At 32.4% G+C, this 21,390-nt stretch overlaps 4 protein-coding genes across 13 annotated transcripts; 3 read left to right on the top strand and 1 right to left on the bottom strand.

The window, feature by feature from the left end:
* Positions 1-1,028: 1,028 nt before the first annotated feature.
* On the bottom strand, positions 1,029-1,849 carry LOC137825567 (RNA-binding (RRM/RBD/RNP motifs) family protein). Its single transcript, XM_068631261.2, has 2 exons — positions 1,787-1,849; positions 1,029-1,709 (listed from the first exon to the last, which is right to left on the bottom strand). Exon 2 carries the CDS (start codon positions 1,700-1,702, stop codon positions 1,328-1,330), a length of 375 nt encoding a protein of 124 aa, XP_068487362.1. The 5' UTR covers positions 1,703-1,709; positions 1,787-1,849; the 3' UTR covers positions 1,029-1,327.
* Positions 1,850-3,215: 1,366 nt separating this feature from the next.
* LOC137825669 (uncharacterized) lies at positions 3,216-4,246 on the top strand. The gene is made up of 3 exons (XM_068631399.2): positions 3,216-3,312; positions 3,631-3,858; positions 4,074-4,246. Exons 1-3 carry the CDS (start codon positions 3,298-3,300, stop codon positions 4,134-4,136), a joined length of 306 nt encoding a protein of 101 aa, XP_068487500.1. The 5' UTR covers positions 3,216-3,297; the 3' UTR covers positions 4,137-4,246.
* A 5,696-nt stretch (positions 4,247-9,942) lies between these two features.
* Positions 9,943-14,024, top strand: LOC137825668 (dihydropyrimidinase). 6 transcript variants are annotated; one of them, XR_016515059.1, is made up of 13 exons: positions 9,943-10,132; positions 10,359-10,460; positions 10,562-10,613; positions 10,836-11,105; positions 11,229-11,440; positions 11,759-11,879; positions 12,414-12,501; positions 12,594-12,786; positions 12,869-12,956; positions 13,062-13,102; positions 13,210-13,262; positions 13,375-13,531; positions 13,610-14,024. XR_016515059.1 is itself a non-coding variant. In XM_068631394.2 (13 exons), exons 1-13 carry the CDS (start codon positions 10,031-10,033, stop codon positions 13,799-13,801), a joined length of 1,557 nt encoding a protein of 518 aa, XP_068487495.1. In that variant the 5' UTR covers positions 9,944-10,030; the 3' UTR covers positions 13,802-14,024. The 6 variants fall into 6 exon arrangements, 4 of the variants coding, with proteins under 4 accessions (XP_068487495.1, XP_068487499.1, XP_068487498.1 ...); XM_068631394.2 differs by having other exon boundaries at positions 9,944-10,132; positions 12,594-12,672; XM_068631398.2 differs by having other exon boundaries at positions 9,944-10,131; positions 10,322-10,460; positions 12,594-12,672.
* Positions 14,025-15,347: 1,323 nt separating this feature from the next.
* Positions 15,348-20,853, top strand: LOC137825596 (las1-like family protein). 5 transcript variants are annotated; one of them, XM_068631295.2, is made up of 9 exons: positions 15,348-15,619; positions 15,692-15,783; positions 15,912-15,983; positions 16,085-16,191; positions 16,360-16,415; positions 17,369-17,543; positions 18,455-18,538; positions 19,111-19,383; positions 19,794-20,853. In XM_068631295.2, the coding sequence occupies exons 1-9, from the start codon at positions 15,446-15,448 to the stop codon at positions 20,642-20,644; spliced, it is 1,884 nt and encodes a 627-aa protein (XP_068487396.1). In that variant the 5' UTR covers positions 15,348-15,445; the 3' UTR covers positions 20,645-20,853. The 5 variants fall into 5 exon arrangements, with proteins under 5 accessions (XP_068487396.1, XP_068487395.1, XP_068487397.1 ...); XM_068631294.2 differs by having other exon boundaries at positions 15,352-15,619; positions 19,111-19,401; XM_068631296.2 differs by lacking the exon at positions 18,455-18,538 and having other exon boundaries at positions 15,352-15,619; positions 19,111-19,401.
* Positions 20,854-21,390: the final 537 nt, after the last annotated feature.

Here is a 21,390-nt window from a genome sequence, read left to right on the forward strand (position 1 = left end):
ATACATTATAGAGTTCAACACACAAAATGACTCTTACACAAACACACGATCACACTATAAGTGAGTTTGAATTAAGATAGAGCAATTCAAGGCACCATTAACTTCAGCAATTTTCAAGTCCACAGTCCTTATGGAACGGCATAATAATTTCGGAGACATGACTTTTAAGAATAAATCAGAGATAAATAACAAGACACAATAAGGTAAATAAGAACCATTACATTGAATCCAAGGTTTGAAGATTTTCATTTGATTAACTGGTCAATTTAAAACCCATCCGTTTCCAATAAATGCTAGAAAACAAGGTAATATGACAGCACAAAACAAAAATTAGACGTTTTCATGAAGGTACAAAAGTTGCACTCGTAAGAAAAATCTTCTATTAAAAACACTATTCCTTCACAATAAAGGGACACAATCTGATTAAAAAATTTGGACAAAATGCACCAAATCATAAATAAATTAAGATGAAATAAAAAATGCAGGACCATGAAAAATCGTTAGGACATTTTTGGCAAACATATAATGTGCAGAATCAAGGATTAACAAAATAGGTACATGAAAGATCTCCAGATGCCAACTTCAAACCAAATGAATTCAATTCAGATTGGGAAAGACAGAAGGAAACCCTCAAGGAACCTCATACAGTTGACTTGCAAAAACAAATTTCATTTATTCTAATTCAATACACAGAAGGCACAAACACAGAAAATATCCTAAATTTACCAAAGAAAAAGAAGGCCTTCAAAAAACAGGGAGCAACGATCTTCACGTCCCCCACTTCAAACTTTCAAAAGTACAAAAGAAATAAACCTTTCATGCCCTCTTTCTAGGTAACTCTATCACTCTGACAGAAAGAATAAAGCATTACCTAAGCTTTCCACTCGTGAAACTAATGCTGCACCCAGCTGCACACCGAGAATCAGGAGTAAAACAAAGGAAATTAACGCCAATTCAACTCACTACAATACGGCGCAACGAGAAATTCACTCAACGTCCGAATCACGCTTGAAAGAACACTATCGCGATTAAATTTAACCATTCATACTATTCAATAACAACTTAAGCATCCACAATTACTCGAACAACGACACAATTACACTATAGATGCATATACAGAGAGCTTTCCTCAAAAACCCTAACTGTTAAACAACCAGAAGATTTCCGATGAATTTATATTTCGTTTCTTTCATTCCAACAGTAACACTCATTTCATCGTAAACATTAACAATCACTCATACTTACTCCAATAACAATACATTAAACCGCCAACACAGTCTCGAAAACCCTAACTAGCAAACCCTGGGATTTAGCGAGAACGAGCTATTTACTTATCTTTGGTGGAGACGCCGTACTTTTCCTGCATACGCGCAATCTCGTCCTCCTTCTTCTTCTGATCGAACTTCTTGCTCATCTTCGCTTGCTGATAATACAGCACGATAAGGTAGCGATTCGCCACATTGAAGCCGGAGAGGTGATCGACAGCGGTTTTGGCATCGTAGATGTCCTCGTAGACGACGAAGGCCGTTCCGCGCGTGTCCTTGTTAGTGCCAATGCGGATCTGGCGAATCGCGCCGTATTTGCCGAAGATATCGTACATCTCCTCGCTCGTTATGTTGAAGGGAAGGTTGCGCACGTACAGGACGCGGTTTACCTCCGGCGGCAGCCGCGTGTTTCCCTTCCGGAGACTGATCGCCGCCATCGACGCTCTTTGGAAGCAAGGAAAAAGTGAGGAGAAATTTAGAGAGCGAAGAAGAGAAAGAGAAAGAAGAAGAAAGATAGATACCTATTGCTCGTGGGTCTTTTACTTTCTTTTCACAAGAGATTTATTTACTCCGCTTTGTTTCAGTTTTATTGTTAATATTATAATAATAAAAAATTGAAGAAAGAGATAATAAATACGATTTTATGAATAAAATTAAAAATCGTATTTCTGCATATTATTTTAAATTTATATTAATAATAAAAATTAAATAATATTATCTATAATTATAATAATACTATAATATTTTAAACATTGCTATAATAAGAATATTATTAATAATGATATTATTATTTTTTACAATAATAATTTTTTAATATTATTATTATTATTACCATAAACTAATTATTATCATGATATTATTATAATTAAATATTCTTCTTCTTATTATTATTATAAAATTGAAGTAGTATAAGATGTAGTCTGTAAACTTTATTAATAAAATTGAAGTCGCAATTTTATTTATACAAAATATAACTTCACTTTAATGAGATATAATTTCTTTACAAATATTTGTATTAGTTTTAATTCTTTTAATTTCTCCCATCATTAATATTTTTATTCTTAAATTTGTATGGGCTATACAAGCAAATAGTTACAGTAAGGTTCCAATGATCTTTATATACAAAATTAGATTTTTCAAAAGTCTAAGTCATTAATGAATTATAATTTCTATTTATTGAATTAAAAAATGACTCAATGGTATTTTTGTAAGGAGACTAATTTATGAAAAATATATTTTACATTAGTTTTTATATAAAAAAGATACCGACTCAAACGTGTAGTTTGATTCTTAAAAAAACTAGCACAAGCATGTGGTTACATGCTAAATTAAATGGAGTAATTTTTATATTCCAATGTTTCTTACAATACATTATTAATAACTAAAAAAAACCTTCTGTCATAATTATTTATTAGGGATCTACAATATATTTATATACGTACAATATTTCTTATTTATTATGAATTTAAAATATAAGACAATTTATATATTCAAAACATTTATTTATTAAGTAGAAAGCACAAGAAAAAACATTTACATACTTTTTTTAAGACAAACTAAAACATTTATATACTTATTAAAAGCTGAGGACATAGCAAAAGTTATCTTTGCAAGTTTGCTATTTCTTTTTTAATTTACATATTTTTTTTTGAAAAATGTGTAAAAATAACTTTCTTCACACAAAATAGTCTAAATTTAGATAATATGATGTTCTAATTTTCAAAATGTAATAACATAAAAAAAATAATAAGTGGACAACCACGCTTTTTTGTCCTACTTTAACTCTGATTACAACACATTATATCAACAAACACTCAAATTTTCTTAACCCTTTTTTTAAACTTTATATTTTGAGTAATAAGTGTAACAAAATGTCTATTTTATCATAGTTTTTTTATAGTTAAATACCCCACAAGAAGATCATTTAGACATTTTCCAGTTATACTTTGTAAAAGTATTAATTACTGAAAATTTATTTTGTACAATAGTGGTAGCCCTATATTCTTAGGGCCCCTCACCTCTCCACTCGGCCATGGAACGAAATGAGGTAGTTTTAACCTTAAAACATGCGCAAATTCTTCAATCATGGTAGAACTTAAGCATCAAATATATGGTATAGAAAAAGAATTTGTGATTTTGTGTGTAATTAAACTATGTAGTTCCATTTATCAGTTTAGTACTTGTAAAAAAGTTAGATGTTCATGGTAATTAATAAATGATTAATCACATTATGAGCATTGATCAAAGTGTTAACTAATTGATACAGGTTTAAAATGAAATCTTGAATTGTTTTTCTAAGTAAATTTTACTCGAGTGTATGTCATAAAATGAGGAACAATAACAATGACGGATACAATTTATGCAGAAAAATGTTGCTATGATATCTGTGCCTAAGTTTGGAGGGTGGGACCAAGAAGCACCAGGAGCTACTAACTATTCAATGGTGTTCACCCAAGTTCGTCAAAACAAAAAACATAAAAAAACCAGCTTGTCTAAAATTAAACGTAAAAGTCTTGGAAATGAAAGGGAGATTGTTAATGCCAAAAATGGTCAAGCTCCTTTTCATAATGCTTATGCCCATGAAGATTTTCTGGTGAGTTACAAAATTGTATTTCTTCAAATTTCATGCTAGGAGTTTCAACTTATTACAACAAAGTAACTTTGTTTGAGTCATTTATTTCCTTTATCGAATACACATAAATCAATGATTGTGAAAAGCGACATGCATAGTAATTTATGTTTGATACGTATGATGTATATTGAAATTGTACAATTTCTAATTGGTTTGTGTTGATTATGATAATGCAGAGGAAAAAAAGGATCATCACCTACATAAATTGTTGTATTAGGCCTACAATAGCCATTCCTTGAGGTTCAAATCAATGGCACTTTATTAAAGCATTAGAGATCCAGACTTGTAAATTAAGTATGTAGATGAGAAGAGTTAAATGAAAATTTCAAACTTTCACAATCTCCCTTTGTTAAATATTGTAAATATTTTATTAAAGTAATTTTATGTTTTATTGTGAGAGTTTTAGAGAATAAACAATGTACATTACATGAATGAAAAATATGCATTGTCTTTTTCAATAAATATATTATTTTTACTAGAAATAGATTAGGAGAGTTCTGAGGTGGAAAAGAAAAGAATTCTCTATGAATCGAGTTTTGTGGTGTTGACGGATCACAATGAGAGAGAGAGAAAGAGGTTGACGTGCAAAAGATTTTTTGACCCCCAAGTCACTAAGAATATAAAATATTTGTTAATATAAGAGAATACATAGAGTTCAATATATAATTCCTAATAGAGTCAATCACCTATTTATAGGTCTTCTTGAACTTAGACCATTAAGAATCATTAAATAGTATTACAAGATAATTTTTTTATGATAATAACCTATAACCGCTGCAATATGATTTATGTATCTTAAATATAATATTAAATGAGTAGTTATTGGTTTGAATGTATCTAATTATAATTGGGGGCATATACATAAGTTTCCCAACTCGAAATCCGAGAAGATTTGCAGGTGGATCAATTTAAAGTATGAATGAGTTTGATTTGGACTCGTTTGGGTTTAGCGTATGTCAATCATTGATTTTGATTTTGAATAATGTTTGTTAATTATTTTGAATGATTGTTTGAACTTGGACAACAAAGAACTTGACTAATTGAAGTTTAAGAATTTTTTTCAATGTTTGCTTGAATTCGGGTATGCATTTGTTTGATATAACCTTGTCGATGTTTGTGTTTGAATTTGTATATGTACTTCATTGTGCAATTTTGATACTTTTTTTTATTGATGTTCGTTTTTGAACTTGGGTATGTACTTGATTGTACAAGTTTGGTATAACTTTGACGATGTTTGTGTTTAAACTCAGATATGTACTTGATCCTACAAGTTTGATACTTATTTGTTAATGTTCGTGTTTGAACTCAGATATGTACTTGATTGTACAAGTGTGGTATAAATTTTTCGATGTTCGTGATTGAACTTGGATATGTACTTGATTGTACAATTTTGATATTTCTTTATTGATGTTTGTGTTTGAACTTGGGTATGTACTTGATTGTACAAGTTTGATATAATTTTTTCGATGTTCGTGTTTGAACTTGGATATGTAGTTGATTGTACAAGTTTGATACTTCGTTATTGAAGTTTGTGTTTGAACTTGTGTATGTACTTGATTGTACAAGTTTGAAATAACTTGATAAAGAGCACAATGTAGAAAGTGACAATTTATTTCTAGAATATGCCTCGTTAAAACCTTACTTGAAAAAACCCTCCATAAAAAAAACTCAAGTTAAGGAAAAAAAGTACATTATTTTGTTCAACTATAATACATCTTTAGGTGGGTTGCATTCCATATCCTTGGTATCATTTTCTCATACAGTTCTTCAAGTTTGCATGCTTCATTTTGTAGTGAGTCGATGACTCGGTATGCTCTGTCCCAGTTTGGTGCTAATTTGCCTTTTATCTCTTTGGGTCTCGCCTAGTTTTCGCAAAACCATATTTCCTCTATGAAATAGGAGTTCTCTGACACGCATATAATAACATCAAGTCGTTTTGTTTTTCGCAAATTCTTCTCTTATTTGGGTTTTTACTCTTATTTCATGTATAAAGTCTAGGTAGACACTCAAACTATTCTCGTTGTGATCTTTTTCAAATATTTTTCATCGCCATGATGTTTCGCAAAGTTCTACAAGTATCATGGACGATTGGGGGTACAATGATATCCCCACGATATGCCAAGTATTTCTTTTGTCCATAAACCTTTGGCATTGTTGAGCTTCTTTTTCAATTCTCAAACATAATAATTTTAGCTACTTTTCCTTCACCATTTGTTTGTGGATGTTCGACCGAAGACACTAAGTGTTTTACTCCAAGTTGTTGTAAGAATTTCTCAAACCCCTGTAAATCAATTGTCTCTCATTATCAATGATGATCGAGCTCGGCAAACCATGTCTGCATATGACATTTTTTCATAAGAGCACTTGTTGGAATGTAATTGTTGCTAAGGGTTTAACTTCTATTCACTTAGTGAAGTAATTTATAACCACACTGAGGAACTTTACCTGTCCTTTTGCTAGTGGAAATTGGTAGAGTATATAATTCCCCATGTTACGAAGGGCCACAAAGATGAAATTACATGCATTTCTTTAGGTGGTAAGGTTTTGATAGGACCATACAAAAAAATTACAAAAAAGTTTAACAGTAAAAAGAAGAGTCAACCCTCCCATGACGAGACGAGTTACTATTTCCAGCCCGCCTCGCTTTTGGCGAGCCAATGGTGGGTCGGGATGACCTGTTTTGCCACCCTTAACTTTTTGCATTTGTGACATTTTTATACAAAAAGGCGAGCATATTTTCAAAATGTTGGTCAATAGTAACATGCTCTCAGCACTTGGTGGGCCAGACTATGAGCTCCCAAATTCATTACAAATATGCCTCTATGTAGCTCAACTAAGATGTATGATGCTTGGCTATAATCCATAAATTAAGTAGAGGTGATGAAAATCTTCTTTGAAAAGCTCACCATTGTGGATGACATAAAAAGTTGATTGCCTTTGTATTTTCTTTGTGTCTAATACGTCATTGGGTAAGATATCATGCTCGAGGTAATTAATAATGGGTGTCATCCAATTTGTCTTGCTTGGTTGTATTTGTAGGACATCCTCATGATCCCAACTCGAGGTATTAAGGGTCGCTTGTATGAGTGTCCGATGTTGCCCAACTTTCCTTGTACTTGCAAGTTTAGAAATGACACATGCTTAGTCATTTTGCTCTCTTGGTATATGATCAATCTCAAACTTATCAAATATTTGTATGAGATTTTTGGCTATGTGGTAATATTTCTACAATAATGGTTCAGTGACCTAGTATTCCCTTTTTATTTGACACGTGATTAGTTGGGAATCCCTCTTGCACTTTAATTATTTGACCTTGAACTCTTTGGCGAGTTTTAGTCTTGCAATCAATGCTTCATATTCTACTTGGTTATTGGATGTTTCAAAAGTGAATCGAACTGCTTGTTCGAGGACCATGTCCTTGAGTCCTTCCAAAATGACTTCAGTCTCGCTACTTTTTTGTTTCACGAACCATCTATACTGAGTAGCCACTAGTCATGTTTATCCCTAAGTCATGGTAACTTGACCAGGAAATCAATCAAGAACTATGATTTCATGGCTCATCGACTTTCGAATTTTATTAGAAATTGAAATAACTCAATTGATCACACAGTCACCTAACCTGCTAGCTCGAGTTTTTGAAGGATTTGTTTAATGGGGTAGTCCATTTTGATGGTGACATCAGAGCTTCGAAAATAATGTCTTAGTCGCCGAGTTGAGAAAAGGAGGGTCAGTATGAGCTTTTTTATTACTTGATATTGGTTTTGGGTAGGTTGGAGTGTTTAAATTGTGAACTATACATGGTTTTGTTTGTTCTATTCTTCATGTACAAGGACCAAACTTAAGGTCGTTTTATATATAGATGAGTACATGAAAATAGTGGCATGTGGGAATGGACTTGCAAGTACTGGTAAGGAGGATATAACTTTTTTCATATCATAGAATATATTCTCACATTTTTTTGCTCCACTCAAACTTCTGTTTTACTTTAAGGAGTTTGAAAAAGGGTCTTTCTTTTTCAGCTAGTTTGTGAATGAATCTTGATAGTGCCACCAATTTGTCGTTAAGGCGTTGGACTTCTTTTATAATGCTTGGAATCCTCAAACTTAGTATGACCTCACACTTATTAGGGTTAACTTCTATTTCTCTTTGGATGATCATGAACCCAAGGAACTTATCACCTTCCATGACAAAAAAACATTTCTCTGGGTTCAGATGCATGTTATTCTCCCTAACCATTTTGATTTTGATGAGTTATTTAACTGTTTGGTATGAGTTTGCAAAAAATTCGAAAAAGACATTACCCGAAATTAAAATCAAAGGTGGCATGTTCATAGTAATTTTAATTTTCATTTTAATATAACGTATGTCTTATGTCAATATTTCTACTTACAAAGATATACATAGTTGTAAATATCAGGTAATAAACACAATATCATATAAATGTTATCACATATAACACAATGCAATTGTTATTTTCATGCACTTTTCTTCATTGATAAAAAACTTTTGTCATATTTTATTAAGTTTAAATGGGATTGCCTAATAAATGTCCAAACACGTTTAGTGTGCCATAAGCTTATTCAAGTTAAAACAATATTCGAATAAAGTTATCCATGAATATGAAACATAGTTAAAAATTCAAATTATCACACATTCATTCAACAAAACAAAGTTTGATAGATGACAAATATGCAATTTTGTGAGATATTTTAGTTGTTTGGTATTTACATGCACATGCTAAATACATAAATGTTGGTTCAGACTTCAATTAGAATTCCTTCCAAGTGAAAACATGTGAAGTTAGCAATAAACACTATTGACCCATTTTGGAATAAAAGGTAGATCAACTTTATAAATTTTGTATGGATGAGAAGAAAGTCATTTCTTAACTTGAGTAAGGGAAGAAGTTTTCAATTTTGTTGATAACCATTTAAAAGATATTAAGCCTTTTTTGTCAAAATCATGGCCGTCAACAAAATAAATTATACAAGTGGTTTCTCCTTCTTATCTTGCCAAAAAAACTTTATAAAAAAAAATAGGCGCTTCACACTTTAAAATTATTTTGTCAATGAAACCAGGAATAATGGACAAATAGAAAAATAGATATATAGATAATTATTGAGAGGAAGAGAGAGAAGTAATGACACATAACTGATTATGAATAAAACATATCAATCATTCAATGTTTGTTGTTGAGGATGATGTGATGGATTGACTACTCGTCAAACTATAAATCCTTTGGTATGAGAGAAGTTTTACTCGAGTCGTACAATTAGAGCCAAATATTCTTACAAAAAATGGATTTGGAGAGTTTTAAGGTGGAAAAGTAAAAACTTCTTTGTGGACCGAGCTTTGTGGTGTTGACTAGTCATAAAAATAGATAGAAGATGTCCACTTGCAAAATACTCTTTAACGCTCAAGCTAGTCAAGATTTAGAACATTTGTGAGTATATGAGAGTATGAAGAGTTAGATGTGTATTTCATAATATAGTTATAATCTATTTATAGGTTTTCTTAGACTCAAACCACTAAAAGACCTCAAATAGTTATTATGATACATAAATAGTTTTTTTAATAATAACTTATAATTTCTATAACTGATTTATGTGTGTTAAAAAAAATAGTGATTATAAAAAAGTATTTAAAACGAATTCTCTTAAAATCAATCATTTCTTATTTTTTTTTAAGAATAATTTCTCTGTTAAGATAATCACTAAATTATTTTATACTAAAACATTTTTTTAATACAAAACAAAGGAATCCATATCTATCAAATCTCATTTTATAATATATCACTTGTACGTTGTACCTAACCATGTATGAACATTTGATTAAAGAAAACAATCTTTGAACATTGACACATAATGCTAGTGAAAAAATAATTAAGAAAAACCCTTTATATATATATTTTAATTAACTCCATAGTTAAATCTTAATTAAGTTTGCTGATAATAATGGAGAAATAAAATATAGAATTAAGTTGTTTTTTTTTATTGAGATAGTTAAATTAATTTTTAAGATTTTTAATGCGTTTTTATATAGAAAATCACTTTTCTTCACCGAAGTGTTCCAAAGCACAAACTGCATTTTCCAGCAGCTATCCAAACAGGCTCCTCGGTGTCTGGTCGGAACAATGAGAAGACAGAGTATGCGATTCGTCACATCACAATTCCTTCACATTTTCTCTCTTACCTTCTTCACTGTCATTACCTCTTCACTTTCACAGTCCAACCAGGTTCACTTCTCTATCTTACTTTTTTTTTCTTCATATTTTGATTTTCGGCTTTCTCTTTTGCGTTGACCAAAGAGTTAGAACTTCGATTCTCAAGTGTTTCATCTTTCTATGATCATCAGTAAGAGCTTAGATTCTCGTTTCCACTAGTTTGTCTGCTGAATTCGGTTTTTGTCTTTTTCGAATGATTCGGTTTTGTGATGCTGGAACTGAATTTCCATCGTCTAAGTTGTTGGTCAAAGGAGGGACGGTTGTGAACGCTCATCACCAACAGATTGCTGATGTTTACGTGGAAGATGGTGTCATTGTTTCAGTTAATCCTAACATCAAGGTATTTGATGAAACTCCCTAGCAGTAGTCATGCTTAATTTGCTTTGTAACAGCTGTTTTTTTTTTGCTATTTTCTAATGACTGATTCGGTTTCATTCCTAGGTTGGAGATGACGTCACTGTCATAGATGCCCTCGGCAAATATGTCATGCCAGGTTTCAACCTATTCAACTATAATCATCTCCTATTATTGTTAGATCAAGGACATGTTTGGATGCAATGCAAGTTAACACGTTTTTGAAAGTTTCTAAATAGGAAATATAATTTTTTTTTCTGCTAGAGAATCTCTAAAAAACTCTTCTAGCTTGTACCCAAACAGAATAAAAATTAGAATTCATGGACAGTCTCTATGAATACTCTTTTTGTTAATTGACCAGGGGGCATTGATCCTCATACCCATCTAGAATTCGATGTTGGTTTTACTGCAACGGTTGATGACTTCTTCAGTGGTCAGGCTGCAGCATTGGCTGGTGGGACAACAATGCACATTGACTTCGTAATACCACTGAATGGAAGTTTGATAGCTGGTTTTGAGGACTATGAAAAGAAGGCAAAGAAGTCTTGCATGGATTATGGTTTTCATATGGTTATTACCAAATGGGACGAAAATGTTTCAAGAGAAATGGAGCTCATGGTCAAGGAGAAAGGTTGTGATCTATTATTTCCTTGCACCATTTTGATAATTTGGTTGATTAGGGATTAGTAGTAATCCTCTGGGTGAGGGGTGAAGAATTTATTCCCAGAAGTACATATTTGTTCTTTAATTTCAGGTATCAACTCTTTCAAGTTTTTCATGGCATACAAAGGAATTCTTATGATCAATGACGAGCTGCTTCTGGAAGGATTTAAAAAATGCAAGTCTCTAGGTGCCTTAGCCATGGTCCACGCGGAAAATGGAGATGCTGTGTATGAAGGACAAGAGAAAATGATAGAACTTGGAATAACTGGTCCGGAAGGGCATGCTCTTTCAAGGCCTCCAGTGGTAAATTCTCAGATTTGTTCTTTCATGATGAATAATGAATTTACTGAGTAATGGAATGCTAAAATTGGCATGCCTTGTTTCATTTTATCTTCTTCATTGTCTTACCAAACTATAACATACAATTTTCAAGCTGGTGTCAAAATTTGGCATACTTATGATAACCACCGCAGTTTGGCATTTGTTGTTTTCCGTTCTTATCTGTTTTGATCAACCACATATAGTTGGTATTTGATTATATTGATTACTTGTTTTCTTTTCCTATATTTCTCATATTTATCACACAGTACATTCCCCATTGGACTTTGTTGAACTGTATAGGTGGAAGGAGAGGCAACTTCTCGTGCCATTCGGTTAGCAGATTTTGTAAATACTCCTCTATATGTGGTTCATGTAATGAGCATTGATGCAATGGAAGAAATTGCGAAAGCCCGGAAATCAGGTTCTTCAATCCTTAGTGCTGGTTTCAATTTTTATTCATGTATGCATTCGTTAGGAGAGTAGTAGATTATTATTTTGGGGAGAAATGCAAAAAAAAGACATTTAACTTCCATAATTTGGCTAACTTGAGAACCATTTATAGTTCCACTATTGTATTTTACTGTTATCTCCACTCTATCATAAAATGTAGAAACTCATGACAACTCAACTCAGGACAACTCAAATCACTTGAACTTAATTGAGAGTCTAGACTTAATTCTGATTGTTGTGTTGTGTGATTGAGGGGGAATATTGTCTTCCTGCTTTTTACCCCTATCTCTTTGTTCTGTACTTTTCTGATTTGGAGGAGTACTTATCAGGTGTAGTTTCTCTCTCTTCATTCAATCCTGAAAAAAGAGTTTTCTGATGAATGGTCACAAATGAAGATGAACAAAAGGATCTTTATATGTCTATGCATGACATTTTAAGTTTTATTGTTCCCCGATAACTTGTTTTTTCGTAATAGTAAGGTCAACTATTTGTTTTTGTGCTGAAGGACAAAAGGTAATTGGAGAACCTATTGCCTCTGGGTTAGCCCTTGATGAGTCTTGGCTTTGGCATCCTGACTTTGACATTGCAGCAAAGCAAGTGCCTTCACTTGTTTCAATGTTTTTTTCACTGTCTTATATTGCTTTGAATTGTAAGAACATAAGCCTTATTCGTGCTCACGTTTCAGGTATGTAATGAGTCCCCCAATTAGGAAAAGAGGACATGATAGGGCCCTTCAAGCTGCCCTTTCAACAGGAGTTTTGCAGGTTTCATATAATGATTCAGGCTTAAGTTCAATAAGCATTTAAAGATTTGAGGAAATAATTAGGGCAGTATCGGCTACAAAATGCATCCTAGCATATTCATTATTCCTGATCTATGTATTATATATGCCCTGAACTCAGTTATATACTCTTTTACTAAGATTCTTTTTGACCAAGGTTACCTTTTACAAATTTGCAGCTGGTAGGAACTGATCATTGTGCCTTTAATTCCACTCAAAAAGCTCGTGGAATTGATGACTTCAGGAAAATTCCTAATGGTGTCAATGGTAATCACAAGAAAGTCCTGGATGTTTGTGGCCTAAATACATTCTTGTTCATTTGAAATGTTTCCTTACTAATATACATTGCAAATTTGCAACCAAAATCTGTAGGTATTGAAGAAAGAATGCATTTGGTATGGGACATCATGGTGGTAAGACATCAATTACACCACCTTAGCATCCACTTTTTTTTAGGTTGGAGTAAAATGGTGGCGAGGATAAGCTCTTAACTTGAACTTATGGTTTGTGCATCTCACAGGAGTCTGGCCAAATAACCCCCTCTGATTATGTCCGGTTAACAAGCACAGAATGGTATATTTTCAGTTAATCAAAGTGAATATTAGCTTCCAGTTCTTGGAAGCAGTTTGGTAAAGTTGCCAAAAGCTAAAAGAATTACTGATTTTTTTTTGTATGATCATTCAAGTGCTCGAATCTTCAATATATATCCAAAGAAAGGAGCTATTCTCCCAGGATCTGATGCAGATATTATCATTCTGAATCCAAATTCAAGCTTTGAGATAAGTGCAAAGTCCCACCACTCTAGACTGGACACAAATGTGTACGAGGGAAGGAGAGGAAAGGTACATGTTTAACTATAAACTGGTCCATATAAGAGTTAAATCTAGTGAATTGAGTGCAACATCAATCCTTTTTGCCAGGGAAAAATTGAAGTGACTATTGCAGGAGGAAGAGTTGTTTGGGAAAATGATAAATTAAAGCTTTCTCCTGGTACTGGGAGATACATCCAAATGCCACCTTTTAGTTATCTGTTTGATGGACTGGATAAGAAGGATGCCATTTATCTGAATTCCCTTCAAGCTCCAGTAAAGCGAGCCAAAACAAGTAGCTAGAAAACATCTCAGATATTTTTCTAGTCAAATTACAACATTTTATCCTGTGAAATTGTTGCTAATCTTCTACTGTTTAATGTGATACTTAAATCTTAAGATTCTCCTAAAGAGTTAGTATTTAGTTTTGTGTGGAAATAAAGAAAAAATATGTATGTTGTAATAAATGTATTTCACATTACCCTTTTCACTTATGTAATGTAAAATTGCAGATATTGTGTCAAAAGCTGATCGGAGAAAATAGAGACAATAGCTTTAGTCACCACAATACAAATGGAGAGTCTAAAAGGAAAACTTATTAATAATTTATTCTTTCAGGACACGTGTTTCTTTGCATTATATATTTTTATTTGATGACTAAGATAATTATATTAAAATTGTGGTTGTTCTCTTCAAAGATATTTAGTGAAATCTAAAACTTATTATGAATGATTCTTTTTATGATAACTACAGAGAAAGACAAGTGTTCTTCTGTGTGTCTAAATCTTTTAAATATTCTTTTTATAATTTTATTACACTGAAAATTTATAATAATTATATATTTTTTTACTTAATATATGACATGTTTACAAATGTCATTACAAATTGAAACATATATTTATATGTTCTAAAAAGTAAAACATTACTTTGTAATATCATGATTTTTCAATAATGAATTATTTTTTAAATGATACAAGATACTTTGTTTCAACTTTTCATTGATAAGTATAAATTATATCAATTTTTATTATTGAAGTAGAAAACTACACCTATCTTTGAAGGAACATTCTTAATTATCTATAAAATACATCACTCATAATTTATTTAAAATTGAGTTTTTCCTTAAAGAAGACTTACAATATATGTATTATTTGAGTCTTTTTGAAGTACTTGAAAAAAATGTCCTCTTTATATAATCATTTTGAAATTTATTCAATCTTTTGTACATAATCAACATTTTTATTAGGTATCTCTATTGATAACTCTTCTTTTATAATTATTGGTACTGAATTATTTTCAAATACATCTAATATTAATGATGATAAATCAAAATCTTATTCTACCATAATGAATAAGGAAGTAATTTAAATTCCTTAATAAAATATTAGTGAAGTGGACGCTTATTCAAGTATAATCTTTTGTCATAAATATATAAAACCAATTATAGAATAGAAAAAAAAAATATTTTGGAAGTATTTATTCCATAACTATTCTCTAGTTGAATACTTTGAATAATATTTTGTTATAATTTTTTAGAATTTTTAGAATTTAATTTAATATAAGTAATTATCAAATTTATTATACTTTAATATTATAAAAGATAAAATTGGAAAAAAAAAATACAAAAATAATTAAAATCAACAATTTAAATTAAAATAATTCATAATATATAATTTTAAAAATAATCAAAATGAAAGTTAACAATATATATATATATATATATATATATATATGAGAGAGAGAAAATAATAATTAAAATTATTTATTTTATAAATGTGTTTTTACAACACTTTATTTGATGTATAACTATGTGGATATAATATATTGTATAAATATTAAAGACCATAATATCCTTGGAGAATATTAGGATTGAAAAGAAGAGGGAAATAACAGCACTGCAAGTGTGACTAAGGCAGCGGTGCTTCATACTTCGCCGCCACCTCTGAGATGGATCCGCCATTGTTATTAGGGTTCGAAGAAGTAGCCAACGTGGTTGCGGAATCGTCGTCGTCATCAGGCGCACGAAGATTGGTCCCTTGGTTGAATTGGGACGAGTGGCTCTTTGTCAAACGCGCGCTCTTCTCTAATTCGCCTCACTCTGTTTCCTCTGCTCTCAAACGAGTAAGTTTCTCAATTCTTTCTCATAAGACACTGCAACTTCAAATCTAACCACGTTTTGTTTCTGCGTTTCAGATATCCACATGGCGAAGTCGAGGTTCGTTGCCGGTTTTCATCGAAGTCACTGCTTCCATCATCGAAATTCAACTCAAAGACTCCTATTTCAGGTAACCCTAATTCCTCTCCTCTTGTACCTCTTATTAACATTTTCTATTTCAAATTAGAAAATAATATATATGCAAAATACATTAGGTATCTGATAAACTTTAAACAAGTTTGTTTGATTTAATTGTAGGCAGGATCATTTGAATGAAGCTTCTCTTTCGGAGGAGATGCTTGCTATGCTGTATTGCATGGCTATCATGAGGTTTGTTTACTCTGCCTTTCTTTTTTATGCTTCTTTTTGCCATCAATAGTGGCTTTTTGAATTTTTTTTCTTGCAAAGTATAATTGTTTTGCCTTTTGAAGGCTTGTGAATGGTGCTGTTGAGAAGACGCGCAAGAAAGAAGTGGCATCGATTGCAGTGGCAGCTGATGCTATTGGTATTCCGCGCATGCTGATTGATATTCGACACGGTGAACAAGTCTCCTCCTACTTTTTTTAATTATTGTTTTTGTTGTGTCATAGAATGGGACATGATCTTCATAGTGGTCAAATGTCGTAGAACTTCACATGATTGTTTCTTTCATTTCATTATGTTTAGAGGGTCATGCCTTTTTTCTTATTTATTGCTGTAATTGCAGAGGGATCACATCGTGAGCTTCCATCACTTAAGATTGTTCGCAGTGCTTCTGTCAAGGTATGTAAAGTTCATTTCAGTTTGATTGATTATCTGTCTCAACCATCTATAGGCTATGTTGTGATTAAATTCTTAGCATGTGGGTGCAGTCAATGATGGGGTTAGATTGTTTGCATTCAGGAAGCAATTGTACCGAATTTTCTTTCTCAATGTCCATAGGTAACTGTAACATAATAGTTTTGAATATATGAAAGAAAAACTTGTTGTTCTTTTAATGGTATCAAAAGACAGAGTACATGCATATTTAGTCAGTGAAATATATGCTATATTAGCAATTGATTAAGTTATTTTCTGTTTTTAATAACTGCTTGATTGCTTTCAGACATTAATTTTTCCCTCCTCTGTGCATCTTTCTACATTGTTTATTGTTTAATTATTTAGCACTATAATGATGCAGTTCAAATGATATCTCGAACCATTAAATATGCAAGTTATACTCTAAACTCAGTCAATGTCACAAGACCTTGGTAAAATGTACTTTTAGACTTCACAGGAATGTAAGAAACAAGGTGATTGTTTATCACTTTCGATGTGCCAGCTTGACATTATCATGTCAGAAAGTGATCTTTGAAATCTACTATGTGGTTTGGAGTTATCATCATCCTCAGAATAATGCATACTGTTTTTTTATATTTTAATAGTTCCATAATTGAATAATTCTCTTTTAATTAGGAATTTGAACCTTGAACTACAGGATGTTCTTTTTTGGAGTAATTGGACTGATTTATCATTTAACACACAGAAAATAGGAATATTTATGCAAATGGCTTTTGATAATTTTCACATGAGCACTCAATATTGATGAGATTTCAGCTTGTTAAAATGTAACTGGAAAGAAAAATGGAAAGCATCCTGGTTTTCTCTTGTGGATTTAGCTATTTCAATATGGACAATTTCTTCCCATAACATGTATGGTTATTCCCAAACTCATCTAATGTTGGTAATAATTACAGGCACTTGATTGGTTAAAATCTTATTATTGGGAACCTCAGAGCAAAGCAATTCCTTTTCAAGGTGAAGGAATAACAAAAGTCAAGAAAGAAATTGAGTCAAAGATTCGTGAACTAGCTATCTTCTTGAAAGTCAACGGGAGTGTCCAGTCTAGTTCTTCACAGCTAAAGGGAAAACGTCTGTAAGCTTTGTTCATTTTCATCATATTTTGACTTTAGTCATTGTCTTGCACTAGCTTATTTGAAGTAAAATATCTTCCATTCTATGTAGAATGGAAGGTATTTAGTGTTGAAACTTGTGTCTATGGGAAAGTATGTGATTTAATTTTGAAAGCCCAATTTGAAAATTTGATGGTTAAATGTCTTTTGCCCCATTATTTTGTGATCATGTATTTTTTTCTTTAGGATGCATAATATTGGTCTTTTGGATCTAGTTTTTTTTTTCCCTTTCGTGATAAACTAGTTTTCTTCCATCCTAATCTCCAATATACTATTCCAATTCCTATCCGATCAGAAATAAGAAATATTGTAAAAGTAATTGAAGAAACAATGATGTCCTTGCTGCTTTCTGTTTATTTTAAGAATGTGATGTACTCTCCATGTAGTTTGTGATTGAGTTGTACTTTTTGTTTGTTTGTTATATAACCTCATTTATCTAACACCATTCCTTGTGTGAAAAAAATAAAAATTGAAACACCTGTATGCCAACTTAGTTTTCTGCTCATGGCTTGTTTTGTCCTCTCCCATTCACTCACCTTAACTTCAGCTCCATACTTCATTTAAATATAAGGATGAATTTTTGTAGTATATGGTAAGGGTAACACATGTCAAGGAATTTTTGAATATATGGATGTGGAGTTGATGGTGTAGTATTGGTTTTAGATTGCATTGTAAGTCTAGACAGATAGATTATTTTGTTGATAAGATGATATTCAACTGCATATTTTTCCTGCAGTTCAAGGTTTTATTTAAAGAAAAAGTTATATCTTTTGAAGAGCTACTCCTGTTTTAACTTTTTTACAATTTTTTAGAATAGAAAATTTGTTGCTTTAGAAAATTCTGATGTGTTGTGTCTTTTCTCTTTTAAAGGAGTCAAGCATGGTGAATTGCTTTTTGGGCGTAATAAGCTTTTTTCTCTTATGGTTGGCAAGAGTCAAACATCACGAACTGGAGGTATTATATGTTCATATCTCTTAATACAATAAAACTTATTTGTTGTCTTTGTTTGCCTTTGTGTGTGTGTAGAAGGGCGAGGGTGTGTGGAAGGATATGGGACAAGACATTCTTTAAAATTGTCTAAAGTCCGTGTAGCAAAAAAATAAAGTGGAAAAGAAGGATGCAACGCCATTTGTGTCTACTTAACCTCTTTTACAGGAAACTGTTATTTTTTGACCTCTTTCTGGGGTTTAAATCACAAATTCTTTGAGAGTTCCTTGCTTTATTATGCAAAGAGATTGATTTACCTGTTTTTGAATTGGTGTTCTTTTCTTCTTTATCGTGGTTGTTCTGCATTAGGAGGATTCTTGACCATCTCATATATTTTTTTTCTTAAGAAATTCAAGTGTTGGGTTTCCTTATAATAGTTGATCGACCGAATAATTGAGAGTCTTTTGAGATTTTGGGTATTTTTATCTTGCTCTGAAAAATAAGTGCAATTCTTATGAGATATTGTGGAGTAGCTTCAGTTTTCATTATTGTTTCATGGTATTCGTGTACTAATTACATGTGAATTGCAATACTTTCAGGATCTAAGAAACAGATAACGAAGATCTTGAAATGTGTTCTTCGGTTATATTCCTCCTTTTCTTCAGAGATTGTATCTGTGTTGTTGGAGTATCTTTTGAAAGCTTTAAGTTCCTCAGAGTTGGAAGAGAATGCAAATGATGCTTCAATTGGTCTAACCACAGAGAATGTTTTGGCTGATTGGAAGCTTGTCATACTCAAATTGTGCAATAAGGAACCAGAATTAGTTCTGAATCTTCTTAAGGAAGTCCTTGATATGATTGAGACTCGGGAAGGTATGAAGCATAAAGAAGGTTGGTAGCAATTTTTTTCCTTATACAGCATCCCTTTTCATTATGTAGAGTTTCTTGTTGAAGTTTAATTTCTGTTTGTTTTGGGGTACTTGGGATGTATCTTTCTTGTGTGCTTTTCTTCTTTGATGCCCTGTTCATTTTCTTATTAAATGACATACTTTCTAGGGCTTTTGTGAAGTACTACATAAAGGATATGTTTTTTTTTTTTGGGTTCCGTTAAGTATAGCTTCTGCCTTAAGCCCACATGAAGTCAGATATCGAGTCTTAATTTTTTTGTCCTTCGTTTTGGTTTGGGTGTCTGTTTTTTTTTCTTTCATAGCACATGATTTTACTTGCTTAATTTCTTCGTTATTAACCTCAAACGTGCTTCTTTTTTTTTAAATTTTTGGTAGATAACCCAAATATGGGGATTTCACAATCGAGGACAGAGTTTCGGCTTTCTTCTTTGTTTGCATGGCTTGTTGGAATTCTCGGTAAAGTTCCTTCTGCAGCAGCAAATATGCCAAAAGGTGTTATGCTTGAACTTGTTCGTAGATGTCTTCTAATATCACAACTTATGAACAAGCAGCTCATGGATTCAGCACTTCAGCTTATAGAACTGATGGATGACCGCTACTTGATGGAGAAAGTTCAAAAGCTCTCTCACATTAGTTTGTCGAATTTAGAGCATGCAGATGATCAAAGCTCTTTATTAACTTCAAATAACATTATCCAATTTGAGGAATCTATACATGAAACAGCTAAAAAGCTAGAGTTAATTAAACATCAGGTTATGAAAAAGAAAAAACCAATGACGATGGATTGTGACATTAAAAAACCACAGACATGGACTTTAGCAAAATCATGGAACCCATGTCCAATTGGAATGTTGCCCCGTGCTGTTGGGTCATCCGGCTGTCTTCCCGTTCTTGACATTATCAACAATGAAAAACAGAATCAAGAATCGTCTAGTTGTTTTCCCGTTGTTGACGTTATTGACGATGAAGAACAAGATCAAGTATGGGAAAAGAAAGAGAATTGGAAATTGGCCCCACATGGTGCCAAGAGAGATGCCACAATAGACCCTCTGCAACTTGATAATTCAACTGTTAAGAAGATGAGGGAGAGCAAAGAATCTGGTGAATTAAACAGTGAATTGCCACTGCAAGGGGACAAAGGATGTCTCATAGTAGGCGGAGTTTGGAAGAAACTTACAGAAGAAGAGCTCCTAGTAATTGAGTCTTCTGTAAGGATTTTAGTTTAATTTATAGTTACTGCTTAGTTCTTAGCAAGATTGAATTCATTATATGTTGATTATTTGTATCCTCATTTGCTTGTTTTTATTTTAAAACGTATGATACCTATAAGGTGCGTAGCCTGAAATATGCAATTTCATGAACATAAGAGAATCATCATGTAGCTTAATTACCTGAACCACATTCTTGCATACAATAGGAATTTCATTCTACATTATTTTGCCCTTGCTCCATTTTCATCCTCAGTCGGTTGCAGTTGGACGGCAATGCTGTATCGTGGTAGAGAAAAGTCCAGCAGGGGCGACCTGAGAACACATGAGCTGAGCATTCTCATACAAGGCCACAAGCAAATAAAATATGCATTCTCATGTGGTCTCGGGACGACCCTGTAGAACCCCTCTACCTCAACATATTTGGGAAATGTCTTTACCTTAAAGGGCGACATTAAACTTTGATTAATGGTTTTCTCAATGTAATGGGTTTATCCAATTTCATTCAATGGAATATATAGCCTTAAGCTAGTACTTCTAGGCTTGAATGTACTACACCGAAGTACTTATCGTAAAAATGAAGGGCTTGTGTTAGAGTACAACTTTGTACTACTCGTTCACACATAGCTCAAACGGGATGTAGTACTACAACTTCCCGTTGCCCACACGTCAAAGCCAATTACTAATATAAGTTTTTTCTTACATAGGTTTGACAAAAGATATTAAACCCAACGCCTAGAATCCCATCAATTTGGATGTGATCA

Source organism: Phaseolus vulgaris, chromosome 8, assembly GCF_051622355.1.
Source record: "Phaseolus vulgaris cultivar YP4 chromosome 8, ASM5162235v1, whole genome shotgun sequence".
NCBI lineage: Eukaryota > Viridiplantae > Streptophyta > Magnoliopsida > Fabales > Fabaceae > Phaseolus > Phaseolus vulgaris.